Source organism: Oncorhynchus kisutch, linkage group LG27 (assembly GCF_002021735.2).
Source record: "Oncorhynchus kisutch isolate 150728-3 linkage group LG27, Okis_V2, whole genome shotgun sequence".
NCBI classification, from domain to species: Eukaryota; Metazoa; Chordata; class Actinopteri; order Salmoniformes; family Salmonidae; genus Oncorhynchus; species Oncorhynchus kisutch.
This window is the reverse complement of record NC_034200.2, coordinates 7,176,046-7,202,712: the sequence shown is the minus strand read 5'-3', so window position 1 is coordinate 7,202,712 and position 26,667 is coordinate 7,176,046. Positions and strand designations below refer to the sequence as shown.

General features: G+C 41.9%; 1 protein-coding gene across 7 annotated transcripts in view; it reads left to right on the top strand.

Annotated features, from left to right (window-relative positions):
• LOC109871955 (unconventional myosin-IXb) overlaps window positions 1-26,667 on the top strand; it is a 72,839-nt gene that overhangs the window by 6,968 nt on the left and 39,204 nt on the right. For all 7 annotated transcript variants that reach the window (XM_031806600.1, XM_031806596.1, XM_031806598.1 and 4 more), the window contains exons 2-5: window positions 2,648-3,534; window positions 21,127-21,221; window positions 23,259-23,321; window positions 24,788-24,887. In XM_031806600.1, coding sequence (XP_031662460.1) covers window positions 2,725-3,534; window positions 21,127-21,221; window positions 23,259-23,321; window positions 24,788-24,887 — 1,068 coding nt within the window. In that variant the 5' untranslated portion in view covers window positions 2,648-2,724. The remainder of the gene's footprint in view (window positions 1-2,647; window positions 3,535-21,126; window positions 21,222-23,258; window positions 23,322-24,787; window positions 24,888-26,667) is intronic.

The following is a 26,667-nucleotide window of genomic DNA, read 5'->3' as shown; positions in this document are numbered from 1 at the left end:
GCTGCATGTCCTTCACTCTGTGGTCCAACTCATCCCAAACCGTCTCAATTGGGTTAAATAGCCCTTACACAGCCTGGAGGTGTGTTGGGTCATTGACCTGTTGAAAAACAAATGACAGTTCCACTAAGCGCAAACCAGATGCGTATTGCTGCGGAATGCTGTGGTAGCCATGCTGGTAAAGTGTGTCTTGAATTCTAAATCAATCACAGACAGTGTCACCAGCAAAGCACCATCACACCTCCTCCTTCATCCTTCACGTGGGAACCATACATTCGGAGGTCATCCGTTCACCTACTCTGCATCTTACAAAGACACGGCTGTTGGAACCAAAAATGTATCATTTGGAAATAATGTATAATTTGGAAATATTAGACCAAAGGACACAATTCCACCAGTCTAATGTCCATTGCTCATGTTTCTTGGCCCAAGCAAGTCTCTTCTTATTAACTTTTGACTGGTACTGTACATGCATGCATTGTTAACACTTTCAAACAGTTTTTATGTGTATGTCCCTAACAGTGTTGCAATATGATTGTGTGAACAATCTGCCTATAATTATTAGGATTTAAGTGCCTGAGCTTGACCAATATGTTCTTCTGAAAGTCAAACATAACCCTTTTCTGATAGAATACCCCCAAAATGAATGTTTTTTTCCTTCAAGTTATGAGGTCCAAAATGTCACCTGAGAGTAAGAATGACTCAGCTGTTGAATCTCATTGTCATTGGACAAAATATTATATTGTATGGAATGGAGGTTAGGGAAGTCGTGGGAAAGTTGGTTGCTTGGAGGGAATAGAGGCTATTGTCTTAGTGGAACAAATACTGTAGAAAACATTTGTTCCCTTTTCTGGTGTCTGCATGCATACAGGCTCGACAGACAACTATGCACTCACTTCTCTTAGAAGCTGGGCTAATTTGTTGGGTCGTGTTTCTTCCCTCACTGCTTCAGTGGAGTTCTATACTGTATAGATACAGTATCCTATTAAATCTCTGCAACTATCAATGGCTAAACAGATTTATTCTTAAATTAAAGGGGAGAATTATTGTAATAAGTTCTGATAAATAAGTATTTACTGTCATGTAAATACTTTACTTAGATTGCCAGTCTAATGCCATTTGTAATGTTTACAGTGCATTCAGAAAGTATAGAGACCCCTTCACTTTTTCCACATTTCGTTACGTTACAGCCTTAAATGTATTGAATTAATTGTTTTCCTCATCAATCTACACAATACCCCATAATGATAAATAATGACAACTGTTGTTGTTTAAAAATAAATAAATTGCAACATGTATTCAATATAAAAAACAATACCTTACATAAGTATTCAGACCCTTTGCTGTGAGACTCGATTTCGAGTTCAGGTGCATCCAGGTTCAGCTGATCATCCTTGAGATGTTTCTACAACTGGATTGAAGTCGACATGTGGTAAATTCAATTAATTGGAAATGATTCGGAAAGGCACACACCTGTCTATATAGGGTCTCATAGTTGACAGTGCATGTCAGCGCAAAAACCAAGTTATGAGGTCAAAGGAATTGTCCGTAGAGCTCTGAGACAGGATTGTGTCAAGACACAGATCTGGGGAAGGGTATCAAAATTTCTGCAGCATTGAAGGTCCCCAAGAACACAGTGGGCAAACTTTGCAATTGGGGGGGATGGCCTTGGTCAGGGAGTTGACCAAGAACCCGATGGTCACTCTAATAGAGCTCCAGAGTTCCACTGTGGAGATGGGACAACCATCTCTGCAGCACTCCACCAGTTGGTGGTAGAGTGGCCAAAAGGACCTAAAGGCCAAAAGGACCTAAAGGACTCTGACCATGAGAAACAAGATTCTCTGGTCTGATGAAACCAACATGGGAACTCTTTTGCCTCAATGCCATGCGTCATGTATGGGGATAACCTGGCACCATCCCTACAGTGAAGCATGGTGGAGGAAGCATCATGCTATGGGGATGTTTTTCAGCGGCAGGGACTGGGAGACTAGTCAGGAACAAGGGAAAGATGAAGGGAGCAAATTACAGTGAGATCCTTGATGGAAACCTTCTCCAGAGTGCTCAGGACCTCAGATTGGGGCAAAGGTCACCTTCCAACAGAACAACAACCCTAAGCACACAGCTAAGACAACGCAGGAGTGGCTTCGGGACAAGTCTCTGAATGTCCTTGAGTGTCCCAGCCAGAGCGCGGAATTGAACCTGATCAAACATCTCTGGAGAGCTGTGCAGCGACGCTCTCCATCCAACCTGACAGAGCTTGAGAGGATCTGCAGAGAGGAATGGGAGAAACTCCACAAATACAGCTGTGCCAGGCTTGTAGAGTCATACACAAAATGGCTTGAAACTAATCACTGCCAAAGTAGCTTCAACAAAGTACTGAGTAAAGGGTCTGAACATTTATGTAAATGTGTTATTTCTTCTTTTTTTTTACATTGACAAACATTTCAAAAAATCAGTTTTTGCTTCGTCATTATGGGGTATTGTGTGTAGATTTAATGAGAAAAAACAGCAATTGTATCTGTTTTAGAATAAGGCTGTAACTTAACAAAATGTAGAAAAAGTGAAAAGGTCTGAATGCTTTCCGATTCCACTGTATCTCCCATACTCCTCCCTGACTCTACCGCATTCTTTTCCCTCTCTCCCTACCCAGTGGTTACATCCTGATTGGGAGAAGGCAGTGCTAGTGAGGTATGCTGGAGAGGTCCTGTTTGTGTGTCAGCCAGCAGGATGAGTGTGTCTGACGGTGTGGTAGGAGCGGCCAGCCTGGACGTAGATCAACAACAGCCGCAGGCCGTCTTCCTCCAGATCTACCCACGCCTGTCCCAGGACAAAGCAGCATGTTGTACTCTCCAGGTCAGCCCAGGGGCCACAGCGGCCATGGTCATCCAGAAAGCAGGGGCCACTCTGGGCCTGGACATGACCAGTCCGTATGCCCTGCTGGAAGTCAGGCAGGCTGAAGGGGAGGAGAGGAGGCTAGGGGACACTGAGATGCCTGTGGAGAGGGTGTTGCTTTGGCCCCCAGGGGCCAGAAAACGGCATCCCCAGGAGAAGGGGTATTACTTCATCCTCCAAGCCCAGGGAGGTGAAGGGGCTCTGGGGTCAGAGATGGACGGTGGTGGTGTACCTTCATTAGAGGAATATGATGACTTGTGCAGCCTCTCCACCCTGACCGAGGACACTATCCTGGCCGCCTTGCGCCTGCGCTTCTACAAACACAACATCTACACGTACGCCAGGGGCATCCTGGTGGCAATTAACCCCTTCAAGTTCCTGCCCATCTACAACCCTAAGTATGTCATGATGTACAACAACCAGCCACTTGGAAAATTAAGCCCTCACATCTTTGCAGTGGCGGATGTGGCATACCACACCATGCTAAAGCAGCAGGAGAACCAGTGTGTGGTGATATCAGGGGAGAGCGGATCAGGGAAGACCCAGAGCACCAACTTCCTGATTCACTGTCTGACGGCGTTGAGTCAGAAGGGCTACAGCAGCGGGGTGAAGAGGACCATACTGGGAGCTGGGCCTGTGCTGGAGGTAAGTGTGTGTGTGTGGGGGGTGTTAGGCCTGCTTCAGAAGCAGCATTCCTTTGCAGACAAGTAAAAGGCCCGTTCAGTGGCGCATAGTTTTTATCTCCAGAGAAGGTTTTGTGTCTGCATTTAAAAAGCTGTAGTGTAGCCTTAAAAACCAACAAACGTGCCGAGGTGCTTTCAAGGGTATATGACTGCAGTAGATATACACTACATGAACAAAAGTATCTGGATACCTGCTTATCAAACATCTCATTCCAAAATCATGGGCATTAATATGGAGTTGGTCCCCCCTTTTGCTGCTGTAACAGCCTCCACTCTTCTAGGAAGGCATTACACTAGATGTTAGAACATTGCTGCGATTCATCCCAAAGGTGTTCAATGGTCAGGGGTCTGTGCAGGCCAGTCAAGTTCTTCCACGCCGATCTTGACAAACCATTTCTTAAGGACCTCGCTTTGTGCATTGGGGCATTGTCATGCTGAAACAGGAAATGCCTTCCCCAAACTGCTGCCACAAAGTTGGAAGCACAGAATTGTCTAGAATGTCATTGTATGCTGTAGCCTTAAGATTTCCCTTCACTGGAACTAAGGTGCCTAGCCCAAACCATGAAGAACAGCCCCAGCCTCCTCCACCAAACTTTACAGTTGGCAGTATGCATTCGGGCAGATATCGTTCTCTTGGCATCCGCCAAACCCAGATTCGTCCTTCGAACTGCCAGATGAAGCGTGATTCATCACTCCGGAGAATGCGTTTCCACTGCTCCAGAGTCCAATGGCGGAGAGCTTTATGCCACTCAAGCCGACGCTTTGCATTGTACATGGTGATCTTAGGCTTGTGTGCGGCTGTTCGTCCATGTAAACCCATTTCATGAAGCTCCCAATGAGCAGGTCTTGTGCTGACGTTGCTTCCAGAGGCAGTTTGCAACTCTAGTGAGCGTTGCAACCGAGGACAGATGATTTTTGAGCATTTCAGCACACGGCGGTCCCATTCTGTGAGCTTGTGTCCTACGTCTGAGCCATTGTTTCTCCTAGACATTTCCACTTCACAATAACAGCACTTACAGTTGACCTGAGCTGCTCTACCAGGGCAGAAATTTGATGAACTGACTTTTACACACCTGTCAGCAATGGGTGTGGCTGAAATAGCCAAATCTACTAATTTGAAAGGTTGTCCACATGCTTTTGTATATATAGTGTTATTTCCTTGCCCAGCCCTAGCGGTCATGCATACTAGAGGTCAACCGATTTTATGATTTTTCAACACCGATACCGATTATTGGAGGACCAAAAAATGCCGATACTGATTAAACGGACGGTTAAAAAAAAAAAAAGATATATATATATATATATATATATATATAATTTTTTGTATTAATGACAATTACAACCGTACTGAATGAACACTTGTTTTAACTTAATACATTAATAAAATCAATTTAGTCTCAAATAAATAATGAAACGTGGTTTAAATTCAAAAACAAAGTGTTGGAGAAGAAAGTAAAAGTGCAATATGTGCCATGTAAGAAAGCTAACGTTTAAGTTCCTTGCTCAGAACATGAGAACATATGAAAGCTGGTGGTTCCTTTTAACATGAGTCTTCAATATTCCCAGGTAGGAAGTTTTCGGTTGTAGTTATTATAGGACGATTTCTCTCTATACCATTTGTATTTCATATACCTTTGACTATTGGATGTTCTAATAGGTACTTTAGCATTGCCAGCCTAATCTCGGGAGTTGATAGGCTTGAAGTCATAAACAGAGCAATGCTTGAAGCATTGCGAAGAGCTGCTGGCAAACGCAGTAAAGTACTATTTGAATGAATGCTTACGAGCCTGCTGCTGCCTACCACCGCTCAGGCAGACTGCTCTATCAAATCATAGACTTAATTATAATATAATAACCCACGGAAATACAACAAATTAGGTCATTAATATGGTCAAATCCGGAAACTATAATTTCGAAAACAAAACGTTTATTCTTTCAGTGAAATACGGAACCGTTCCGTATTTTATCTAACGGGTGTAATCCATAAGTCTAAATATTGCTATTACATTGCACAACCTTCAATGTTATTTCATAATTATGTACAATTCTGGCTAATTAGTTTGCAACGAGCCAGGCGGCCCAAACTGCTGCATATACCCTGAATCTGTTGCACAGAACGCAAGAGAAGTGACACAATTTCCCTAGTTAAAATAAATTCATGTTAGCAGGCAATATTATCTAAATATGCAGGTTTAAAAATATATACTTGTGTATTGATTTTAAGAAAGGCATGTGTAGTTAACTAGTGATTATGTTAAGATTGATTGTTTTTTTTTATAAGATAAGTTTAATGCTAGCTAGCAACTTACCGTGGCTCCTTGCTGCACTCGCATAACAGGTAGTCAGCCTGCCTGCCACGCAGTCTCCTCGTGGAGTGCAATGTAATCGGCCATAATCGGTGTCCAAAAATGCAGATTACCGATTGTTATGAAAACTTGAAATCGGCCCTAATTAAACGGTCATTCCGATTTAATCGGTCGACTTCTAATACATACAGTACATAATAAGACCATTATACTGCATTGTGAATTGAGGTGGAATTTTGTGATTTTATTCTTATTGTTTTAACGTAAAAACCGATTTAAAAATAAGAAGGCAGTTGTCTATTTGTCACATCAGTACTATTAATGTTAATAAAGCATAAGAAGACTTCAAAATAAAGTAAGAAGTGTTACTGAGCTAGACTTGTATGCATATGCAGAGGCGAGATCCCGGTCAGAGCTGCAGTAGTTTGAGTTTCTCTTTGTGTGAACAGTCTTCAGATGAGAACTCAGCTCATTATGCAATAAACAAGGCACTCTAGGGCAGACAGGAAACTATGTACGTAGGTAGAAAATACACACACACACACACACACACACACACACACACACACACACACACACAGAGAGCTTACTGTTTGCGCCTGGAAGTGTGACCTCCAACCTACCCACTGCAACCACATCACAAACAATATTTCATGTTTCATTGAATAAGACATTGTTGTTCCTCTGTTTGTTTATCACTGCTATTTACAACTGGATGAGTAGCAATGAGTAACCCGACAAACAGCCGTCTCTCCGGTTTGTTTCCGATTCAGTTTTCAGGGCTAGTGAGCAAAACAGTTCTGCCAGAGCTGCATTCCAGCTGCTGAGTGAATAGTGCTCAGTCAGGTTTGATGGGGGAACACCTTTTCAGTGAAATGAATACCACTTGTCTCTTTACCACAGAAAATGACAGTGATTTCTTCTGTAACAGCCAATCAGCCAGCTAGTCACTCTGTCTCAGTTATGCTCTGGCCAGTGTTCCCTCTAAGCTACGTACATGTGCAACCACAAAGCTCCTGGAGCCGTCCCGCGCAGAAGAATTGCAAGCCCAATCAGAGATGCACGAGATTGAACTTCACTAAAATGTACACCATCTTTCCTCTACAGTGGATATATGGTTATTTTGTTGTAGGTTGAAGAGTGCATCGGAGTAGCCTTGTTCTATTTCACAGGCATGCATGAGCGGTTGTAGAGTAGCCTATATGCCCATTTGAGATCACAGAACAGAGCCGCGTGTGCACATATGTCGATATTCTTTCCTAGCTTGTGAGTGACTAGCCCAGTTATAGCTAATTTTGCTCAGCAATGGGGGAGTGATTGTTTCCTACAAGAGCACAAAACTTGTACATGTCTAACTGTCTTTGAAAAGCAAGTCCGGTGAGCTTTTTTTAAAGGGAAAGTGTCCTATTTTGAGACAGGCTTGAAAATGCAAATAAGCCAATAGGCAGAGGGTAGCACACATTTCTGTATGATTCTCTTAATGGTAATGATAACAGTTCATTTAAAGCGGTTTCTTGCATCATAGCACAATATAATGCCACTTTCAGTCACCTTTTTGGCCAATTGTGACAAGTTAAACATCATTCCTAAAATGGTTAATGCCAAGCATAATGTTTTGATAAATTCTCATGGAATGTTGGCCTACATTGAACACCACATATTGGCTATTGTAGGCGATATCATAGAAGTCAACAGTTATATCCACGTGAAAATGTCCCACGACACAGACATCAGTTCAACGTCTAGTTTTGATTTACATTTGTTTTGAGTTGTCAACTAACGTGAAATCTACAAAGTTTCACCATGTCATTGGATTTTGGTTAAAAAATATGAAATTCCCTTATGCTAACTTTTTTCTAATCTAATGGGTTTTCCACTTTGATTCAATGTCATCACATTGCATTTTGGGGTTGAAATGACGTGAAAACAACATTGATTCAACCAGTTTTTGCCCAGTGGGGTTATGGCATTTGGTCCATTGGTTTTGTTGATAGGCCTACATTATGCTCAACTAGCCACAATAGCCCGTAGACCACTGTCTGAAACTGTAACATACAGCCTGTTGTACAAAATTATGACAAAAAGCTTAATGAGAGCCATTGGTTCTCTTTCAGTAGAAATCTGTGTGTAGTTTTCCATATAATTGTTGTGCCGGTGCCATTCTCATTTATAGTCCTGCTTCTTTACTAACCTACACACTACTTTAGCATTGTTTCTTTTAGATACAAATATCTCGTTGACTTGATCTTGACTCTATTACAGTGCCTTCAGAAACTATCACACCCCTTACATTTTTTAATTTCTGTTGTTATAGCCTGATTTTTGTTTTAATGGATTAAATTGAGATTTTGTGTCACTGGCCAACACACAATACCCCATAATGTCGAAGTAGAATAATTTTTAGAGATGTATTTTTATTAATTCTAAATGAAAAGCTGAAATGTCTTGAGTCAATAAGTATTCAACCCCTTTGTTATGGCAATCCTAAAGTGTAAAAATGTGTTTAACAAGTTACATACAGTGGGGGAAAAAAGCATTTAGTCAGCCACCAATTGTGCAAGTTCTCCCACTTAAAAAGATGAGAGAGGCCTGTAATTTTCATCATAGGTACACTTCAACTATGACAGACAAAATGAGGGGGAAAAAATCCAGAAAATCACATTGTAGGATTTTTATGAATTGATTTGCAAGTTATGGTGGAAAATAAGTATTTGGTCAATAACAAAAGTTTATCTCAATACTTTGTTATATACCCTTTGTTGGCAATGACAGAGGTCAAACGTTTTCTGTAAGTCTTCACAAGGTTTTCACACACTGTTGCTGGTATTTTGGCCCATTCCTCCATGCAGATCTCCTCGAGAGCAGTGATATTTTGGGGCTTTTGCTTGGGCAACACAGACTTTCAACTCCCTCCAAAGATTTTCTATGGGGTTGAGATCTGGAGACTGGCTAGGCCACTCCAGGACCTTGAAATGCTTCTTACGAAGCCACTCCTTCGTTGCCCGGGCGGTGTGTTTGGGATCATTGTCATGCTGAAAGACCCAGCCACGTTTCATCTTCAATGCCCTTGCTGATGGAAGGTTTTCTCACAATACATGGCCCCATTCATTCTTTCCTTTACACGGATCAGTCGTCCTGGTCCCTTTGCAGAAAAACAGCCCCAAAGCATGATGTTTCCACCCCCATGCTTCACAGTAGGTATGGTGTTCTTTGGATGCAACTCAGCATTCTTTGTCCTCCAAACACGACGAGTTGAGTTTTTACCAAAAAGTTATATTTTGGTTTCATCTGACCATATTACATTCTCCCAATCTTCTTCTGGATCCTCCAAATGCTCTCTAGCAAACTTCAGACGGGCCTGGACATGTACTGGCTTAAGCAGAGGGACATGTCTGGCACTGCAGGATTTGAGTCCCTGGCGGCATAGTGTGTTACTGATGGTAGGCTTTGTTACTTTGGTCCCAGCTCTCTGCAGGTCATTCACTAGGTCCCCCCGTGTGGTTCTGGGGGTTTTGCTCACCGTTCTTGTGATCATTTTGACCCCACGGGGTGAGATCTTGCGTGGAGCCCCAGATTGAGGGAGATTATCAGTGGTCTTGTATGTCTTCCATTTCCTAATAATTGCTCCCACAGTTGATTTCTTCAAACCAAGCTGCTTACCTATTGCAGATTCAGTCTTCCCAGCCTGGTGCAGGTCAACAATTTTGTTTCTGGTGTCCTTTGACAGCTCTTTGGTCTTGGCCATAGTGGAGTTTGGAGTGTGACTGTTTGTGGTTGTGGACAGGTGTCTTTTATACTAATAACAAGTTCAAACAGGTGCCATTAATACAGGTAACGAGTGGAGGACAGAGGAGCCTCTTAAAGAAGAAGTTACAGGTCTGTGAGAGCCAGAAATCTTGCTTGTTTGTAGGTGACCAAATACTTATTTTCCACCATAATTTGCAAATAAATTCATACAAATCCTACAATGTGATTTTCTGGATTTTTCCCCCCTCATTTTGTCTGTCATAGTTGAAGTGTACCTATGATGAAAATTACAGGCCTCTCTCATCTTTTTAAGGGGGAGAACTTGCACAATTGGTGGCTGACTAAATACTTTTTTCACTGCGTGCAATAAGTTTTTAACATGATTTTTGAACGACTACCTCATCTCTGTACCCCACACATACAATTATCTGTAAGGTCCGTCAGTCTAGCAGTGAATTTCATACACAGATTCAACCACAAAGACTAGGGAGGTTTTCCATTGCCTTGCAAAGAAGGGCACCTATTGGTAGATGGGTAAAAAATCAAATAAAAAGCTGACATTCCCATATCCCTTTGAGCACAGTGAAGTTATTAATTCCACTTTGGATGGTGTATCAATACACCCAGTCACTACAAAGATACAGGCATCCTTTCTTACTCCGTTGCCGGCGAGGAAGGAAACAGCTCAGGGATTTCACCATGAAGCCAATGGTGACTTTAAAACAGTTACAGAGTTTAATGGCTGTGATCGAATTTAGGATGGATCATCGACATTGTAGTTACTCCACAAAACTAACCGAATTGACAGAGTGAGAAGAAGAAGAAAAAAATTACAAAATATTCCAAAACATGCATCCTGTTTGCATAAGGCACTAAAGCAATTCACTTTTTGTCTGAATACAAAGTGTCAATTTTGGGGCAAATTCAATACAACACATTACTGAGTACATCGCCATATTTTCAAGCATAGTGGTGGCTACATCATCTTATTGGTACGCTTGTAATCGTTAAGGACGATGGAGTTTTTCAGGATAACAAAGAAACGGAATGGAGCTAAGCACAGGAACAATCCTAGAGGAATACCTGGTTGTCTGCTTTCCACCAGACACTGGGAGATGAATTCACCTTTCAGCAGGACCATAACCTAAAACACAAGGCCAAATATACACTGGAGTTGCTTACCAAGAAGACAGTGAATGTTCCTGAGTGGCCGAGTTAGATTTTCAAGCCAATTTAAGTCAAAACTGAAAATGGTTGTCTAGCAATGATCAACAACCAATTTGACAGAGCTTGAATAACAGGCAAATGTTGCACAATTCAGGTGTGGAAAGCTCTTAAACTCACAGCTGTAATCGCTGCCAAAGGTGCTTCTACAATGTATTGACTCAGGGGTGTGGATACTTGTATACATGAGACATTTCTGTATTTCATGTTCAATACATTTGCAAACAATTTTTCACTTTTTCATTATGAGGTATTGTGTGTAGATGGATGAGGGGGAAAGATGCATTTTAATACATTTTGAATTCAGGCTGTAACAAAATGTGGAATAAGTCAAAGGGTATGAATACTTTCTGAAAGCAGCGTATGTCTGCTTAGACCACTGTGCTGTTATTACTGTATAAGTGCAGTACTGTCATTAGTAACGACTTACATAAGGCACAAAGTAGGGCTGTGCCCCACACTCCCACCTCTTCCCAAGATAGTCTGTTCCCGAATCAAAGATTCTTCAAAGTAAAAGAATCAAAAGATTCTTCAAAGTAGACACCCTTTGCCTTGATGACAGCTTTGCATACTCTTGGCATTCTCTCAACCACCTTCATGAGGTAGTCACCTGGAATGCATTTCAATTAACAGGTGTGCCTTGTTGAGGTGTGCCTCTGCAGTTGGCACTAATAAGCAAGGTCTGCATGGGACTGATTTCTTCATCCCTCCTGCACCCGTAGCTTTTCATACTGCACCCTCTGACTTTCTGTCCGACTCCCACCCACTACCACAATAACTGGTCCCAAGCCCAACCGCAGTCCCTCAATGTTATTTTAGGCATATGTGACGCAGCTCACTTGACAGCCATGGTCCCAGCAATTTTGCGCCCTATAGGCAATATCAAAATAACATAAGAAATAGCATAGCTTAAATTACAATATTCTCCCATGGCGCATTTATATTAAGCTATCAGTATTACTTGGCTATAATCAGCCAATAGGCTTGACTTAGTTTGAAGAGGGCAGAGTTGGAGAGACTTGCACTTTATCTTGAGCTATGGCCTACCTTTTAGGAGCGGGAGACATATGAGTGATACATTTGTATTTTTAGCCTATATAGTAAACTATAGTATTTTGGAAGTAATGTGATTTACTCCGTGTCCCCCTCCAATCTTATTCATTATGATCTAAAAGGCTAAACTGATCCTAGACCAGCACTCCTATTGCCTGGCTACCCAGGCTTCTTGCTCCGGGCAAACGCTACGGCACGCTCACGGACGTTAGTTTCTTATCCGCAATGAGCCTGGATCTGAGTTACCTCCCCCGTCCCTTTACCGAATGCGAACACATTCGGGCCGTCTGATTTGGCCAGAGCCAGAACACAAGTAGGTATAGCGGCAGTTTGAAAGTTCGTAATAGACTTTGATACTGTGATTGGTTAGAGATGAACCCATCGATGATTACTTTGTTTTGTAAAAGTCCCCTCTTGCCCCTCATCACCACAAACAACTTCAATGATGGCAGTCTCAGATTAAAGTATGTAGCGAACAACAGATCAGCAGAATCATTTAGTGTGAGTCATCAGGCTAGCACTCCTACTCTGAGACATTTTATTAAAACAAACCCAGATTATCTACAATGTTTTGGACAAATCTCTGGTGTCCTGATGGACTCCCCATTATGAGAGTTAATGCTATGATTGCAGGGACCTTAGGCCCCACTTCCCTCTATCTGAGAGCATGCCCAAAACTACAGTCACTTCACATGGTTAGGAGACATAGGCCTACAATAAACTTGTCTTTCCAGAGTTGGCCTACAGCAAACCCTCAGGCAGTGATCATTTAGAGCTGGAACTTTTTCCTCTGTGTATTTATTTTTCTTTGGTTTAGCTCCATTCCACTTCCTTGAACACAGCCGAGGCAAACCGAGATGTATGGTTAGGAACACTATTTTTAATAAACACACAAGACCAAGAGCTGTTGACTATTTCTAGGTCCCTATGTTTAGGGTCTACTTCTTCATTTTCCTTTTTTTCCCTCGTAATGACTCAAACTGCAATGGGGAATTCCTCTGTCCCTCACATGCCAATCAGAGAGTAGCTGATTGGCTGGTTATTGTGTGAGGGAGGGGTTGGTTGCTGCTCTGTTTGGGCCCTACAGCTCCGTAGGGGAAAGTGTATTATGGAGGCTGTGTAGAGGAGCGTTGGCTAGAGGAGACAGAGTGAGAGGAGAGGTGGAGAAACCGAGAGAGCGGGAAAGAGGAGTGGAGAAACCAGAACAAGCCTAGACATATTTCTTGTTGGAAAGTAAAAGCTGTGTTTGAAAGAGGATGATAACTCATGGTGTTTACTTCACTGTGGAGAGGAGGGAGGAACATTCCTCAGGCTAGCAGTCAGTTTTACTGGCACACTTGGCTGTTGGAGGGGGAGGGAGCGAGATATCGAAGTCAGATTTGGAGGGAGAGGAGAGAGAGGGGTAGAAAGAGAGCGAGACAGAGGAGATGGGAAGGGGGGGGAATGAGAAATTGGAAAAATGTGTAAAACAGACAGATTGGGGGGAGAGAAAGGATCAGGGTGTTCAAAGTAATACTGTGTGTACGCAGGCTGTATAGGCGCCTGTGAAGGCACAGCCCTGACCCGTCAAGACAGGATCCCCTACTGTACTGTAGCACTCATTGGAATCCTCCAATACACCACCACCACCTCAACCCAAATACTGTTCTTCTGTAGGGGTGGAGTCTGGGTCATGTTCAGTGGGCCCAAAATTGTGAAAATATTTTTTGAAACAGAGGTAACTACCTAAACATGTCCAGTTAGAGGGTCATTTTCTGTCATCTGTTGAAAATATAAAATATATTGTTTGAGGAAAAATATGGTAATTTTCATTTTGCTGTTAGTAAATGTTTTGCCTACTTAACCCGACCCTGATGTCTTCACACAACTGTAACATGTTATTAGTCAACCATTGTGTTATCTGAATGCATCTATTAACCAGAGCCAAACAGCTGTGAGAGGGGTTTAGGTCCCCAAACAAAGAAAATTATCCACACATTAATCTTGTGAATCTACAAACTTGTTGGATGCATTTGCTGTTTGTATGGATGTTTCAGATTATTTTGTGTCTAATAGAAATTAAAAGTAAATAATGTATTGTCATTTTGGTGTGCTTTTATTGTAAATAAGAATATATTGTTTCTAAACACGTGGATCAAATCAAAATCAAATGTTATTGGTCACATACATGGTTAGCAGATGTTATTACGAGTGTAGCGAAATGCTTGTGCTTCTAGTTCCGACAGTGCAGCAATATCTTAACAAGTAATCTAACAATCCCATAACAACTACCTAAATACACACAAATCTAAGTAAAGGAACGGAATAAGAATATATATAAATATATAGATGAGCAATGACCGAGCGGCATAGGCAAGATGGTATAAAATACAGTATATACATATGAGATGAGTGTAACAGTATAACTTTAGACCGTCCCCTCGCCCATACCCAGGCGCGAACCAGGGACAGTCACCCACGAAGCATCATTACCCATCGCTCCACAAAAGCCGCAGCCCTTGCAGAGCAAGGGGAACCACTACTTCAAGGTCTCAGAGCAAGTGACGTCACCGATTGAAACGCTATTTAGCGTGCACCACCGCTAAGTAGCTAGCCGTTTCACATCCGTTACATGAGCAATGCAAGATATGTGACATTTTTATTAAAGTGGCATTATTAAAGTCACTAGTGATCCATTTATTAAAGTGGGCAATGATTTCAAGTCTGTATGTACGTAGGCAACAGCCTCTCTGTGTTAGTGATGGCTGTTTACCAGTCTGGCCTTGAGATAGAAGCTGTGTTTCAGTCTCTCGGTCCCAGCTTTGATGCACCTATACTGACCTTGCCTTCTGGATGGTAGCGGGGTGAACAGGCAGTGGCTCGGGTGGTTGTTGTCTTTTATCTTTTTGGCCTTCCTGTGACATCGGGTGCTGTAAGTGTCCTGGAGGGCAGGTAGTTTGCCCCCAGTGATGCTTTGTGCCGACCGCACCACCCTCTGGAGAGCCCTGCGGTTATGGGCTGTGCAGCTGCCGTACCAGGCGGTGATACAGCCCGACAGGATGCTCTCACTTGTGCATCGGTAAAGGTTTGAGGGTTTTAGGTGACAAGCAAAGTTTCTTCAGCCTCCTGAGCCTTCTTCGCCACACTGTCTGTGTGGGTGGACCATTTCAGTTTGTCCGTGATGTGTACGCTGAGGAACTTAACTTTTCACCTTGTCCACTCGTCGATGTGGGGGGTGCTCTCTCTGCTGTTTCCTGAAGTCCACGATCACATCCTTTAGGGATGCACACGATATCGGTAAGCATATCGGAATCGAACGATATTAGCTAAAAATGCCAACATCGGCATCGGCCCAATGTCTAGTTTAATGCCTATGTGCAAAACCGAAAGCTGAGGTGCATACCTATATAATGTAGGTAAATGACGTAATGACGCCACTAAAAATATAGTAATACACGTGCAATACAGCACTCCTAACATAGCCCACAATGTCTGCTGTGTGGATCGAGCAGTCAACAAGTCGAGCAGTCATTTGAAAGAGAAAGAATTTCAGCGTGGCAACTCCAAAAGGCGAAATCCATTAACTCCAAGATAATGGAATTCATGCACTTGACAATCAACCGTTCTCTGTCATGGATGATGTTGGCTTTCGCCGACTGGCGAGCACCGGTACAGACTCCCAAGTAAGCTCTATTTTTCGATGTTACCCTACCGGAGTTACAGTATTGTTGAAGTGCACATCTCTGGGCATGACTGCTATTAGCTTCACGACTGACATTTAGGATCAGCGATGTCAGCCCCATGAGCATGCTGTGTCTGACAGCACATAGGGTCGACGAGGATTTCGTACTGAGGAAAGCCGTGTTGCATGCTCAAGAATGGGCTTGTTCTCATACCACTGCTGCCATTTCAATGGAATTTGAGAATATGTTTGTAACTTGGAAACATGAACACTCCTAGCGCCATTCAAACAGCTGACTTGAGAAATAAGCTCAACTGCGTCTGCAGCAGACGTGATACCCTGTCATGGTATTGAAACACCTGCTCAACAACCCGACGGTCTGTGTTGGCATAACTTAGAAAAGTACTCTACTAGAGGCTGTGAACAAGTGATTTGGTGGCATTCTCACTGAGCCTCTACTGTGTCACCATTATGCTCGATGCTAGGTACAAGGACCGCTACTTCGATGCAGACAAGAAACAGGGTTTACGTGGAATGTTAGACACAGCTGGACAAGATGGAAATGGACACAGTGACAGTGCGCACCGAGGAAGAGGCGCCACGGACAGACTGAGCTGAAACTTCACTGCTTGACAAATGATGAAATCCTGGTTTAGACTGAACAAATGAACAATGAAACAGCACAGTGAAAGAAATAGGTTTTGATTATGTTTTACTGTTAATTGGGACATAGGTAAATGCCAACAACTTTTTGGTCAGTGTGTGTGTGGGTTCAACTATTTAAGTGTACTAGAATGTTTAAAAGGCTGCAAAAAAATTGTTATATCGTTATCGGCATCGTTTTTATTGGAAAATATTGGATATCAGTATCGGCCAAAAATTTCATATCGGTGCATCCATAATCTCATTTGTTGTCGTTGAATGAGAGGTTGTTTTCCTGACACCACACTCGGAGCCCTCACCTCCTCCCTATAGGCTGACTCATAATTGTTGGTAATCAAGCCTACTACTGTCTTGTCATCTGCAAACTTGATGATTGAGTTGGAGGCGTGCATGGCCACGCAGTCACCATTGCGGGTCCCCAGTGTTGAGGATCAGCGAAGTGGAGATGTTGTTTCCTACCTTCACCACCTGGGGTGGCCCGTCAGGATTGTGCAGTGTGATGGTGATTGCATCGTCTGTGGACCTATTGGGGTGGTACGCAAATTGAAGTGGGTCTAGGGTGACAGATAAGGTGGAGGTGATATGATCCTTGTCTAGTCTCTCAAAGCACTTCATGATGACCGACATGAGTGCTAAAGGGCAATAGTCATTTAGTTCAGTTACCTTTGCCATCTTGAGTACAGAAACAATGGTGGCCATCTTGAAGCATGTGGGGACAACAGACTGGGATAGGGAGAGATTGAATATGTCCGTAAACACACCAGCCAGCTGGTCTGAAAATGCTCTGAGAATGGCTAAGGATGCCGTCTGAGTCACTACAATGATTACGGATAGTCCTGAATGAATCATAAATAATGATGAGAAAGTTAGATGCACAAATATCATACCCACAAGACATGTTAACCTCTCACCATTACAATAACAGGGGAGGTTAGCATTTTGTAACTGTCTCACTCATCATTATTCACAATTCATTCAGGACTTTCCGTAATCATGGCAGCATCCACATTAAAGTGTTTTAGAAACATATTCTACAAAAAATAGTTTCTCCAGAATGACACAATACATAATTTACCATTTGATTTCTATTGCTTTTGGTCCCCTAAAATAAGGGGGGGGGGGAAACTATGTACAAAAAGTGCTGTAATTTCTAAATGGTTCACCCAATATGTATCATTTCAAATTCAAAGTGCTGGACGACAGAGCCAAAACAACAACAACATGTTCACTGTCCCAATACTTTTGGAGGTGTGTGTGTGTGTGTGTGTGTGTGTGTGTGTTTTCCTACATTATCAGGACCAGAACGTCCTGACAAGGTATGAAAACAAGAAAGAATGTGAAAAGTCAGGATTTTTTTTCCCGTCCAAATCCTGAATTTGTTCAACTTCTATTTTAGGCTTTGGGATTAAGGTATAGTGAAAATAGGATTTTGAACGGAAACAAAAAGTTCTGAAAATTCCGTTTTATTCTCAGTAAATGGTGCGTATTTCCTACAAATCGCATACAAAATCATCTTATCAATCAGGACTCTGATTGACTGTGCTTATGACTCTCTCTGACTAAACGTGGTAATCTGAGAAGGACTGGTTTCATAATTGACATGGTGTCATAATCACAACATCCCTCTGAAAACCATCACGGTGTCGGTGTTGGCCTTTCATGGTGATCTAACCATGTGGTAAAAAGTTAATAGACCAGTTCTAAACCTCTCTGCCGATAACAGCAAATTTTCCCTTTTCACCTCCCCACTCAAACCGCTCCCAGGTAATTGTTACCCAGAAATGATTTGATATTGAGATAATAAAAAAATGCTGCATTGGACCTTTTTAAACATACAGTATCCGCTCGTCAAACAGATTTAGTTAATGTCTCACAACAACACATACAGTACAGTGCCTTCAGAAAGTATTCACACCCCTTGACTTTTTCCACATTTTGTTGTTACAGCCTTTTAACATGTATAAAATGATGATTGTGTGTCACTGGCCTACACACAATACCCCATAATGTCAAAGTGGAATTATGGAAATGTTATTTGAAATGAAAAGCTAAAATGTCTTAAGCCAATAAATATTCAACCCTTTTGTTATGGCAAGCCTAAATCAGTTTAGAAGTAAACATTTGCTTAACAAGTCACGTAATAGGTTGCATGGACTCAATCTGTGTGCAACAATAGTGTTTCACATGATTTTTTTTAAATGACTACAGCATTTCTGTACCCCACATAGAATTCTCTGTAAGGTCCATCGGTCGAGAAGTGAATTTCAAACAGATTCAACCACAAAGATGAGGGAGATTTTCCAATGCCTCGCAAAGAAGGACACCTATTGGTAGATTGGTAAACAACAAAAAAAGCAGACACTGAATATCCCTTTGAGCATGGTGAAGTTACACCATTCAAAGTGTAATTAATACTGTATCAATACACCCAATCACTACAACGATATTGGCGTCCTTAAGAGGAAGGAAACTGCTCATGGATTTCACCGAGGCCAATGGTGACTTTAAAACAGTTAGAGTTTAATGGCTGTGATATGAGAATTGAGGATGGATAAACAACATTGTAGTTACTCCACAATACTAACCTAAGTGGCAGAGTGATAAGAAGGAAGCCTGTACAGAATACACATATTCCAAAACATATTGGCAAAGAAATAACCTATATTGTGAATACAAAACTTTATGTTTGGAGCATACACAGCACATCACTGAGTACCACTCTTCATATTTTCAAGCATGGTGGTGGCTGCATCATGTTATGGGTATGCTTGTAACCGGCAAGGAGTAGAGCTAAGCACATGCAAAATACAAGAGGAAAACCTGCTTCAGTCTGCTTTCCAACAGATGCTGGGAGACAAATTCACCTTTCAGCAGGACAATAACCTAAAACAAGGCCAAATATATGTATACAGTGCATTTGGAAAGTATTCAGACCCCTTTTACTTTTTCCACATTTTGTTCCATTACAGCCTTATTCTAAAATGGATTAAATATATTGTTTTTCTCATCAATAGACACACAATACCAATACTGACAAAGCAAAAACAGCTTTTTAGAATTTTTGCACATTTGATAAAAAATCTACATATTGCATTCAGACTCTTTACTCAGTACTTTGTTGAAGCACCTTTGGCAGCGATTACAGCCTTGCGTCTTCTTGGGTATGACGCTACAAGCTTGGCACAGCTGTATTTGGGGAGTTTCTCCCCTTCTCTGCAGATCTTCTCAAGCTCTGTCAGGCTGGATGGGGGAGCGTTGCTGCACAGCAATTTTCAGTTATCTCGAGATGTTCCATCTGGTTCAAGTCTGGCCTCTGGTTGGGCCACTCAAGGACATTCAGAGACTTGTCCCGAAGCCACTCTTGGCTGTGTGCTTTAGGGTCGTTGTCCTGTGGGAAGGTGAACCTTTGCCCCAGTCTGAGGTCCCGAGCGCTCTGGAGCAGGTTTTCATCAAGGATCTTTCAGTACTTTGCGCCATTCATCTTTCCCTCAATCCTGACTAGCTCCCAGTTTCTGCCGCTGAAAAACATCCCCATAGAATGATGCTGCCACCACCATGCTTCACCATAGGGATGGTGAATATTTCAATCTTGGTTTCATCTGACCAGAGAATCTTGTTTCTCATGGTCTGAAAGTCCTTCATGTGCCTTTTGGCAAACTCCAAGTGGGCTGTAATGTCCTTTTCTTTCTGAGGTGTGGCTTCCGTCTGGCCACTCTACCATAAAGGCCTGATTGGTCAAGTGCTGCAGAGATTGTTGTCCTCCTGGAAGGTTCTCCCATCTCCAGAGAGGAACTCTGGAGCTCTGTCAGTGACCCTTCTCTACCATTTGCCCAGTTAGGCTGAGTGGCCAGCTCTAGGAAGAGTTTTGGTGGTTCCAAACTTCTTCTATTTAAGAATGGTGGAGGCCACTTTTTCTTGGGGACCGTCAATGCTGCAGACATTCTTTGGTACCCTTCCCCAGATCTGTATCTCGACACAATCCTGTCTCGTAGCTCTACAGACAATTCCTTCGACCTCATGGCTTGGTTTTTTCTCTGACATGCAATGTCAACTATGGGACATTTTATATAGACAGGTGTGTGCCTTTCCAAATCATGTCCAATCAATTGAATTTACCACAGGTGGACTCCCAAGTTGTAGAAACATGTCAAGGAGTATCTATGGAAACAGGATGCACCTTAGCTCAATTTCAAGTCTCATAGCAAAGGCTCTGAATACTTAAGTAAATAATGTATTTTTGTTTTTTAATTCTAAACCTGTTTTCGCTTTGTCATTATGGGGTATTGTGTGTAGATTGAGACTTTTATTTTAATCCATTTTAGAATAAGGCTATAATAACAATGTTGAAAAGTGAAGGGGTCTGAATAATTTCCGTATGCACGTACACGAGTTGCTTACCAAAACGATTAGTATTCCTGAGTGGCCTAGTCACAGTTCTCACTTAAATTGTCTTGAAAATATATAGCAAGACTTGAAAATGGCTGTCTAGCAATGATAAACAACTAACTTGATGAATTTTAAAAATAATGTGCAACTATTGTACAATCCAGGTTTGCAAAGCTCTTAGATTTACCCAGAGTCTCACGGCTGTAATCACTGGCAAAGGTGATTCTGACATGTATTGACTCAGGGGTGTGAATTAGATATTTCTGTATTTTATTTTAAATCAATTTGCCAAAATTTCTAAACATGTTTTCACTTTGTCATTATGGGGTATTGTGTGTAGATGGATGAGAAAATATATTTAATCCATTTTGAATTCAGGCTGTAACACAGGAAAATGTGGAATAAGTTGAGGGGTATGACTACTTTCTGAAGGCACTGTATTTGTAGTGTTTACAGTACCTCATCAGTTTTTGTAACTGTAAATAATGTCTCCTCTCGCTCTGTTTCTAAATAGGCATTTGGCAACGCGAAGACAGCACAGAACAACAACTCCAGCCGCTTTGGGAAGTTCATCCGGGTCAACTATCTAAAGAGTGGGGTGGTGAGAGGGTGAGGCAGTGTGTTTGTGTTATCATGTATTGCATGACATATTTCATACCATAGCAACACCTGTCGCTGCATGATGGCTGTATCATCACAGAAACAAGATACCGTTCACTTTTAAATCAGTGCGATGGTTCATTTTTTTTGGGCTTGCCTGGGTGCCTGTTTGTTTCTGCTTTCTTGCCAACGTCTTATAGCAAGTGCACAAGCAGATCTGAGACCAGGCTATATTTCCTCACTGAATGGCAACCACATTTTCATCAGTGAGTTTCTGGGTAAAATTGAATTGGTTTATTTACAGTGGGGCAAAAAAGTATTTAGTCAGCCACCAATTGTGCAAGTTATCCCACTTAAAAAGATGAGAGAGGCCTGTAATTTTCATCATAGGTACACTTCAACTATGACAGACAAAATGAGAAAAAAAATCCAGAAAATCACATTGTAGGATTTTTTATGAATTTATTTGCAAATTATGGAGGAAAATAAGTATTTGGTCAATAACAAACGTTTATCTCAATACTTTGTTATATACCCTTTGTTGGCAATGACAGAGGTCAAATGTTTTCTGTAAGTCTTCACAAGGTTTTCACACACTGTTGCTGGTATTTTGGCCCATTCCTCCATGCAGATCTCCTCTAGAGCAGTGATGTTTTGGGGCTGTTGCTGGGCAACACGGACTTTCAACTCCCTTCAAAGATTTTCTATGGGGTTGAGATCTGGAGACTGGCTAGGCCACTCCAGGACCTTCGTTGCCCGGCGGTGTGTTTGGGATCATTGTCATGCTGAAAGACCCAGCCACGCTTTATCTTCAATGCCCTTTCTGATGGAAGGAGGTTTTCACTCAAAATCTCACGATACATGGCCCCATTCATTCTTTCCTTTTCAGTTGTCCTGGTCCCTTTGCAGAAAAACAGCCCCAAATCATGATGTTTCCACCCCCATGCTTCACTGTAGGTATGGTGTTCTTTGGATGCAACTCAGCCTTCTTTGTCCTCCAAACACGACGAGTTGAGTTTTTACCAAAAAGTTATATTTTGGTTTCATCTGACCATAGGACATTCTCCCAATCTTCTTCTGGATCATCCAAATGCTCTCTAGCAAACTTCAGACGGGTCTGGACATGTACTGGCTTAAGCAGGGGGATACGTCTGGCACTGCAGGATTTGAGTCCCTGGCTGCATAGTGTGTTACTGATGGTAGGCTTTGTTACTTTGGTCCCAACTCTCTGCAGGTCAACCGCGTGGTTTTGGGATTTTTGCTCACCGTTCTTGTGATCATTTTTACCCCACGGGGTGAGATCTTTCTTGGAGCCCCAGATCGAGGGAGATTATCAGTGGTCTTGTATGTCTTCCATTTCCTAATAATTGCTCCCACAGTTGATTTCTTCAAACCAAGCTGCTTACCTATTGCAGATTCAGTCTTCCCAGCCTGGTGCAGGTCTACAATTTTGTTTCTAGTGTCCTTTGACAGCTCTTTGGTCTTGGCCATAGTGGAGTTTGGAGTGTGACTGTTTGAGGTTGTGGACAGGTGTCTTTTATACTAATAACAAGTTCAAACGGGTGCCATTAATACAGGTAACGAGTGGAGGACAGAGGAGCCTCTTAAAGTTATAGGTCTGTGAGAGCCAGAAATCTTGCTTGTTTGTAGGTGACCAAATACTTATTTCCCACCTTATTTTGCAAATAAATTCATTAAAAATCCTACAATGTGATTTTTCAGGATTTTTTTTTCTCATTTTGTCTGTCATAGTTGAAGTGTACCTATGATGAAAATTACAGGCCTCTCTCATCTTTTTAAGTGGGAGAACTTGCACAATTGGTGGCTGACTAAATATTATTTTGCCCCACTGTATGTAGTTCCTAGTTGCCAGTGTCACTCACAGTGAAGGGAGCTTGTCTCTCAAACATGACTGCTGTCATAACCTTTTTTTGTTGTTGTTCACAGCACACTCATTTGGCTTTATTTTAGAAATCAGACATAAGTACATAAATCAAACATTTGTGCACAAACCACACTTGATTGATCTGTGTGTCTCCCTTGCAGGGCGGTAGTTGAGAAGTACTTGCTGGAGAAGTGTCGACTGGTGTTCAGAGCTAAGAATGAAAGGTATGGCTGGACTAGCAGAGATCTGACACACACACACACACACACACACACACACACACACACACACACACACACACACACACACACAGGTATAGATGGAGTAGAAGGGAAGAACTGGCGCTTGACAAACATTTTCACGCTATTGTCCCTTACTGAATGAGTCCTTGTTTGGGATATTGAAATGAGTGCATCCAAGAATAATTTTTTATGAAGGACACCGTCACACTAATTCAGGAAATTCACGCTCAGATCGTGAATTGTACAGAAGCTTATCATTTGTCATAGCAGCATCACATCAACTATTCTATGAAGCAATTTTCTGCTTCTTACTTTCACAGGCTGTAGGGTGAATGCCACACAAACAGCATGCGCTCCTGTGACTGTAGTGCATAAAAGGCGTGTTACTTTATTAGCTTCTCTTATTTAAAGTTGAACCCTGGTCTGAAGTGGTAAGTTAATAAGAAAGTGAAGTAGACTTTAATTCAAATCATGCGGAAAAGCATAGAGAAGGTATAAGTGATAGCACCACTACATTATTCTCTTGCTGCAAAATAGAAACCAATGATGGAAACACTTAAAGATGGACTCCACATTTGGGGAAATGTGCGCCTTTGTTTTTGTTTTGTTGACTAAACAGGTGAGCAGCATGGTAAAAAAAATTGCAGTACATATTCTGCTGTTCTATGACGTCTGAGGGGTGTCAAAAATAATAATAATCCTGTCACTTATTTGTTGTTGTAATATCTCAAACAGACGTTGCGGTTTCACTATTTAGGATTCCAGCTTTAAATGCCCAGTGCAGCGTTTTTATATAAATATCAAATCTTTTCTGGGTAACAGTTAAGTACCTTACTGTAATAGTTTCATTAAAATGGACAAAAATAGCTTTTTAGCAAAATTTTACTAGGACTGTCTAGGAGTGGAACTTTTTTTATTGGTCTATTAACCAATTTACCACCTGGTGTTGTCACCAGGCAAGCTGAAACTCCCGCCCATGCAAACCTGCTGATTAGATGGTCCTGTGTAGATTGTTTTTTCAACCAGCAATGATTAGGTAATAACAATGATAAATACATTTTTTTAAAGTTTAGTGTTAGTTTCATCAGCTATTGTACAATATGATACAAATCACACAATCACACCATTTGAATCACTTTACAATGTTTATTACAGATTACTGTACTATATATACACACTAATGATTAACAGTCTGACTGGGGACCTATGTTTTTCCTGACCAGGGAATAACCAGAGCCTTACAGTAGTTGTTGCCTATAACTAAGGCCTGGAATTGTTCCTAGTCAGGTCATGCAGTCAGAAAAAAACTCCTTGCCCTCTCTACAGTACAGTATAACCTCTAACATCTGACCTTTAGGAACTACTACGTCTTCTCTAGTACCTGCTGGTGGGGGCTTCTGACTGAAACACACACATGACACACATGACCTCTGACCCTTGACCTCTAGGAACTACCATGTGTTCTACTACCTGCTGGTGGGAGCATCCAAGGAGGAGCAGAGAGAGTTCCGTCTGCTGCAGCCTGAAGACTACACATATCTACAACAGGTACTCACTCACTCACTCACTCACTCACTCACTCACTCACTCACTCACTCACTCACTCACACACACACACATTCACACTCACTCACTCACACACACACACACACATTCACACTCACTCACACACACACACACACACACACACATTCACACTCACACACACACATTCACTCACTCTCACACACACACACATTCACTCACATACACACTAACACAGGGTAAACACCAGTTCAGTTGAGTTCATTAACGCCATAATCATTACACACTAGGGTTTAATTGCGGGAACCGGGTTACTGAGATTTCCCAACCAAACCCACTACCATTTCCCGGGATAAATAACTGCTGGAAACTGGTCAATTATAATAAATTATTTATTTGAACAGCATGATGTGAAATAGAACTGTTAAAATGATATGCGATGTCTAAATCTGTCTTCTCTATGGCCTTCTCTGCTCTGCTATCTACATGATCAATCATCAACGCTCAGGGTGGGAACAGACAGTGCATGTCAGTATGGAGCGCAGTTCACAATGCATGTATCATCTCATCAGCTGGTAACTTTTTTTCTTGTGACGAGTTGGCCTACAGTAGCCTAATATTAGGACTGAATGCGCGTCTAATTTACATATCTCCATCTGGGTATTGGGGGTCACCTTATTTTTGTACTGTAAAGATTTATTTATTTATTGCAACAGCAGAGTTTTATTACAGTCAATCACTCGAATGTCGTTGCTTTAAATCAGTGCGCACGCGAGCACTTTCTCAGTCTTACTCTCTCTCCGTCCATCCCATTCAAATTGCATCCAAAATAGATAATCCTGTTCAAGATGGATTGATGTCCTATCTACCCCTTTCAGGTAATACATTCAATGCCGTATTAGCCTTGTACACTGAGTGTACAAAACAGTAAGAACACACACATTCCTAATATTGAGTTGCACCCCCTCATTTACCCTCAAAACAGCCTCAATTCATCGGGGCATGGACTCTACAAGGTGTCGAAAGTGTTCCACGGGGATGCTGGCCCATGCTGACTCCAATTCTTCCCACAGTTGTGTCAAGTGGGCTTTATGTCCTTTGGGTGGTGGACCATTTTTGATACACATGGGAAACTGTTGAGCATGAAAAAACCAACAGCATTGCAGTTCTCGACACAAACTGATGTACCTGGCACCCACTACCATAACCTGTTCAAAGGCACTTAAATAATTTGTCTTGCCCGTTCACTCTCTGAATGGCACACATACACAATCCATGTCTCAAGGCTTAAAAATCATTCTTTAACCTCCTACTGGATGGGTGTCCCTAAACGGGGACGGTTGTTGCTAAAGTGCGCCAAAGTGACTAGAATGGCGTCGTATACAACAGCCAATTTTCTGGGACATAGACATGTCTTATATGGGCAGAAAGATTAACAAGAATTTAAGTTTTCTGCAGTGTCCAATTAACAGTAGCTATTACAGGGAAAAAATATCATGCTCTTGTTTGAGAGTGCACAACAACAACTTTTATCACGGCAACTGGTTTGATACATTCACCTCTGAAGGTAAATAATGTACTTACATTCAGTAATCTTGCTCTGATTTGTCATCCTGAGGGTCCAATTGATGAAATGTAGCATAGTTTTAAAATAAATGTTTGTTCAAATGTAGGAACTGGGGTCTACAGTTTGATCCCACTGCTGTCTCTGGCTCCACACCCACCCTGCCCGGCCATCGAGATGTGTGAAAGTTAGTGTATAAGCTAATGATCCATCATGTATGACATTCCTGGGAGTGTGTTA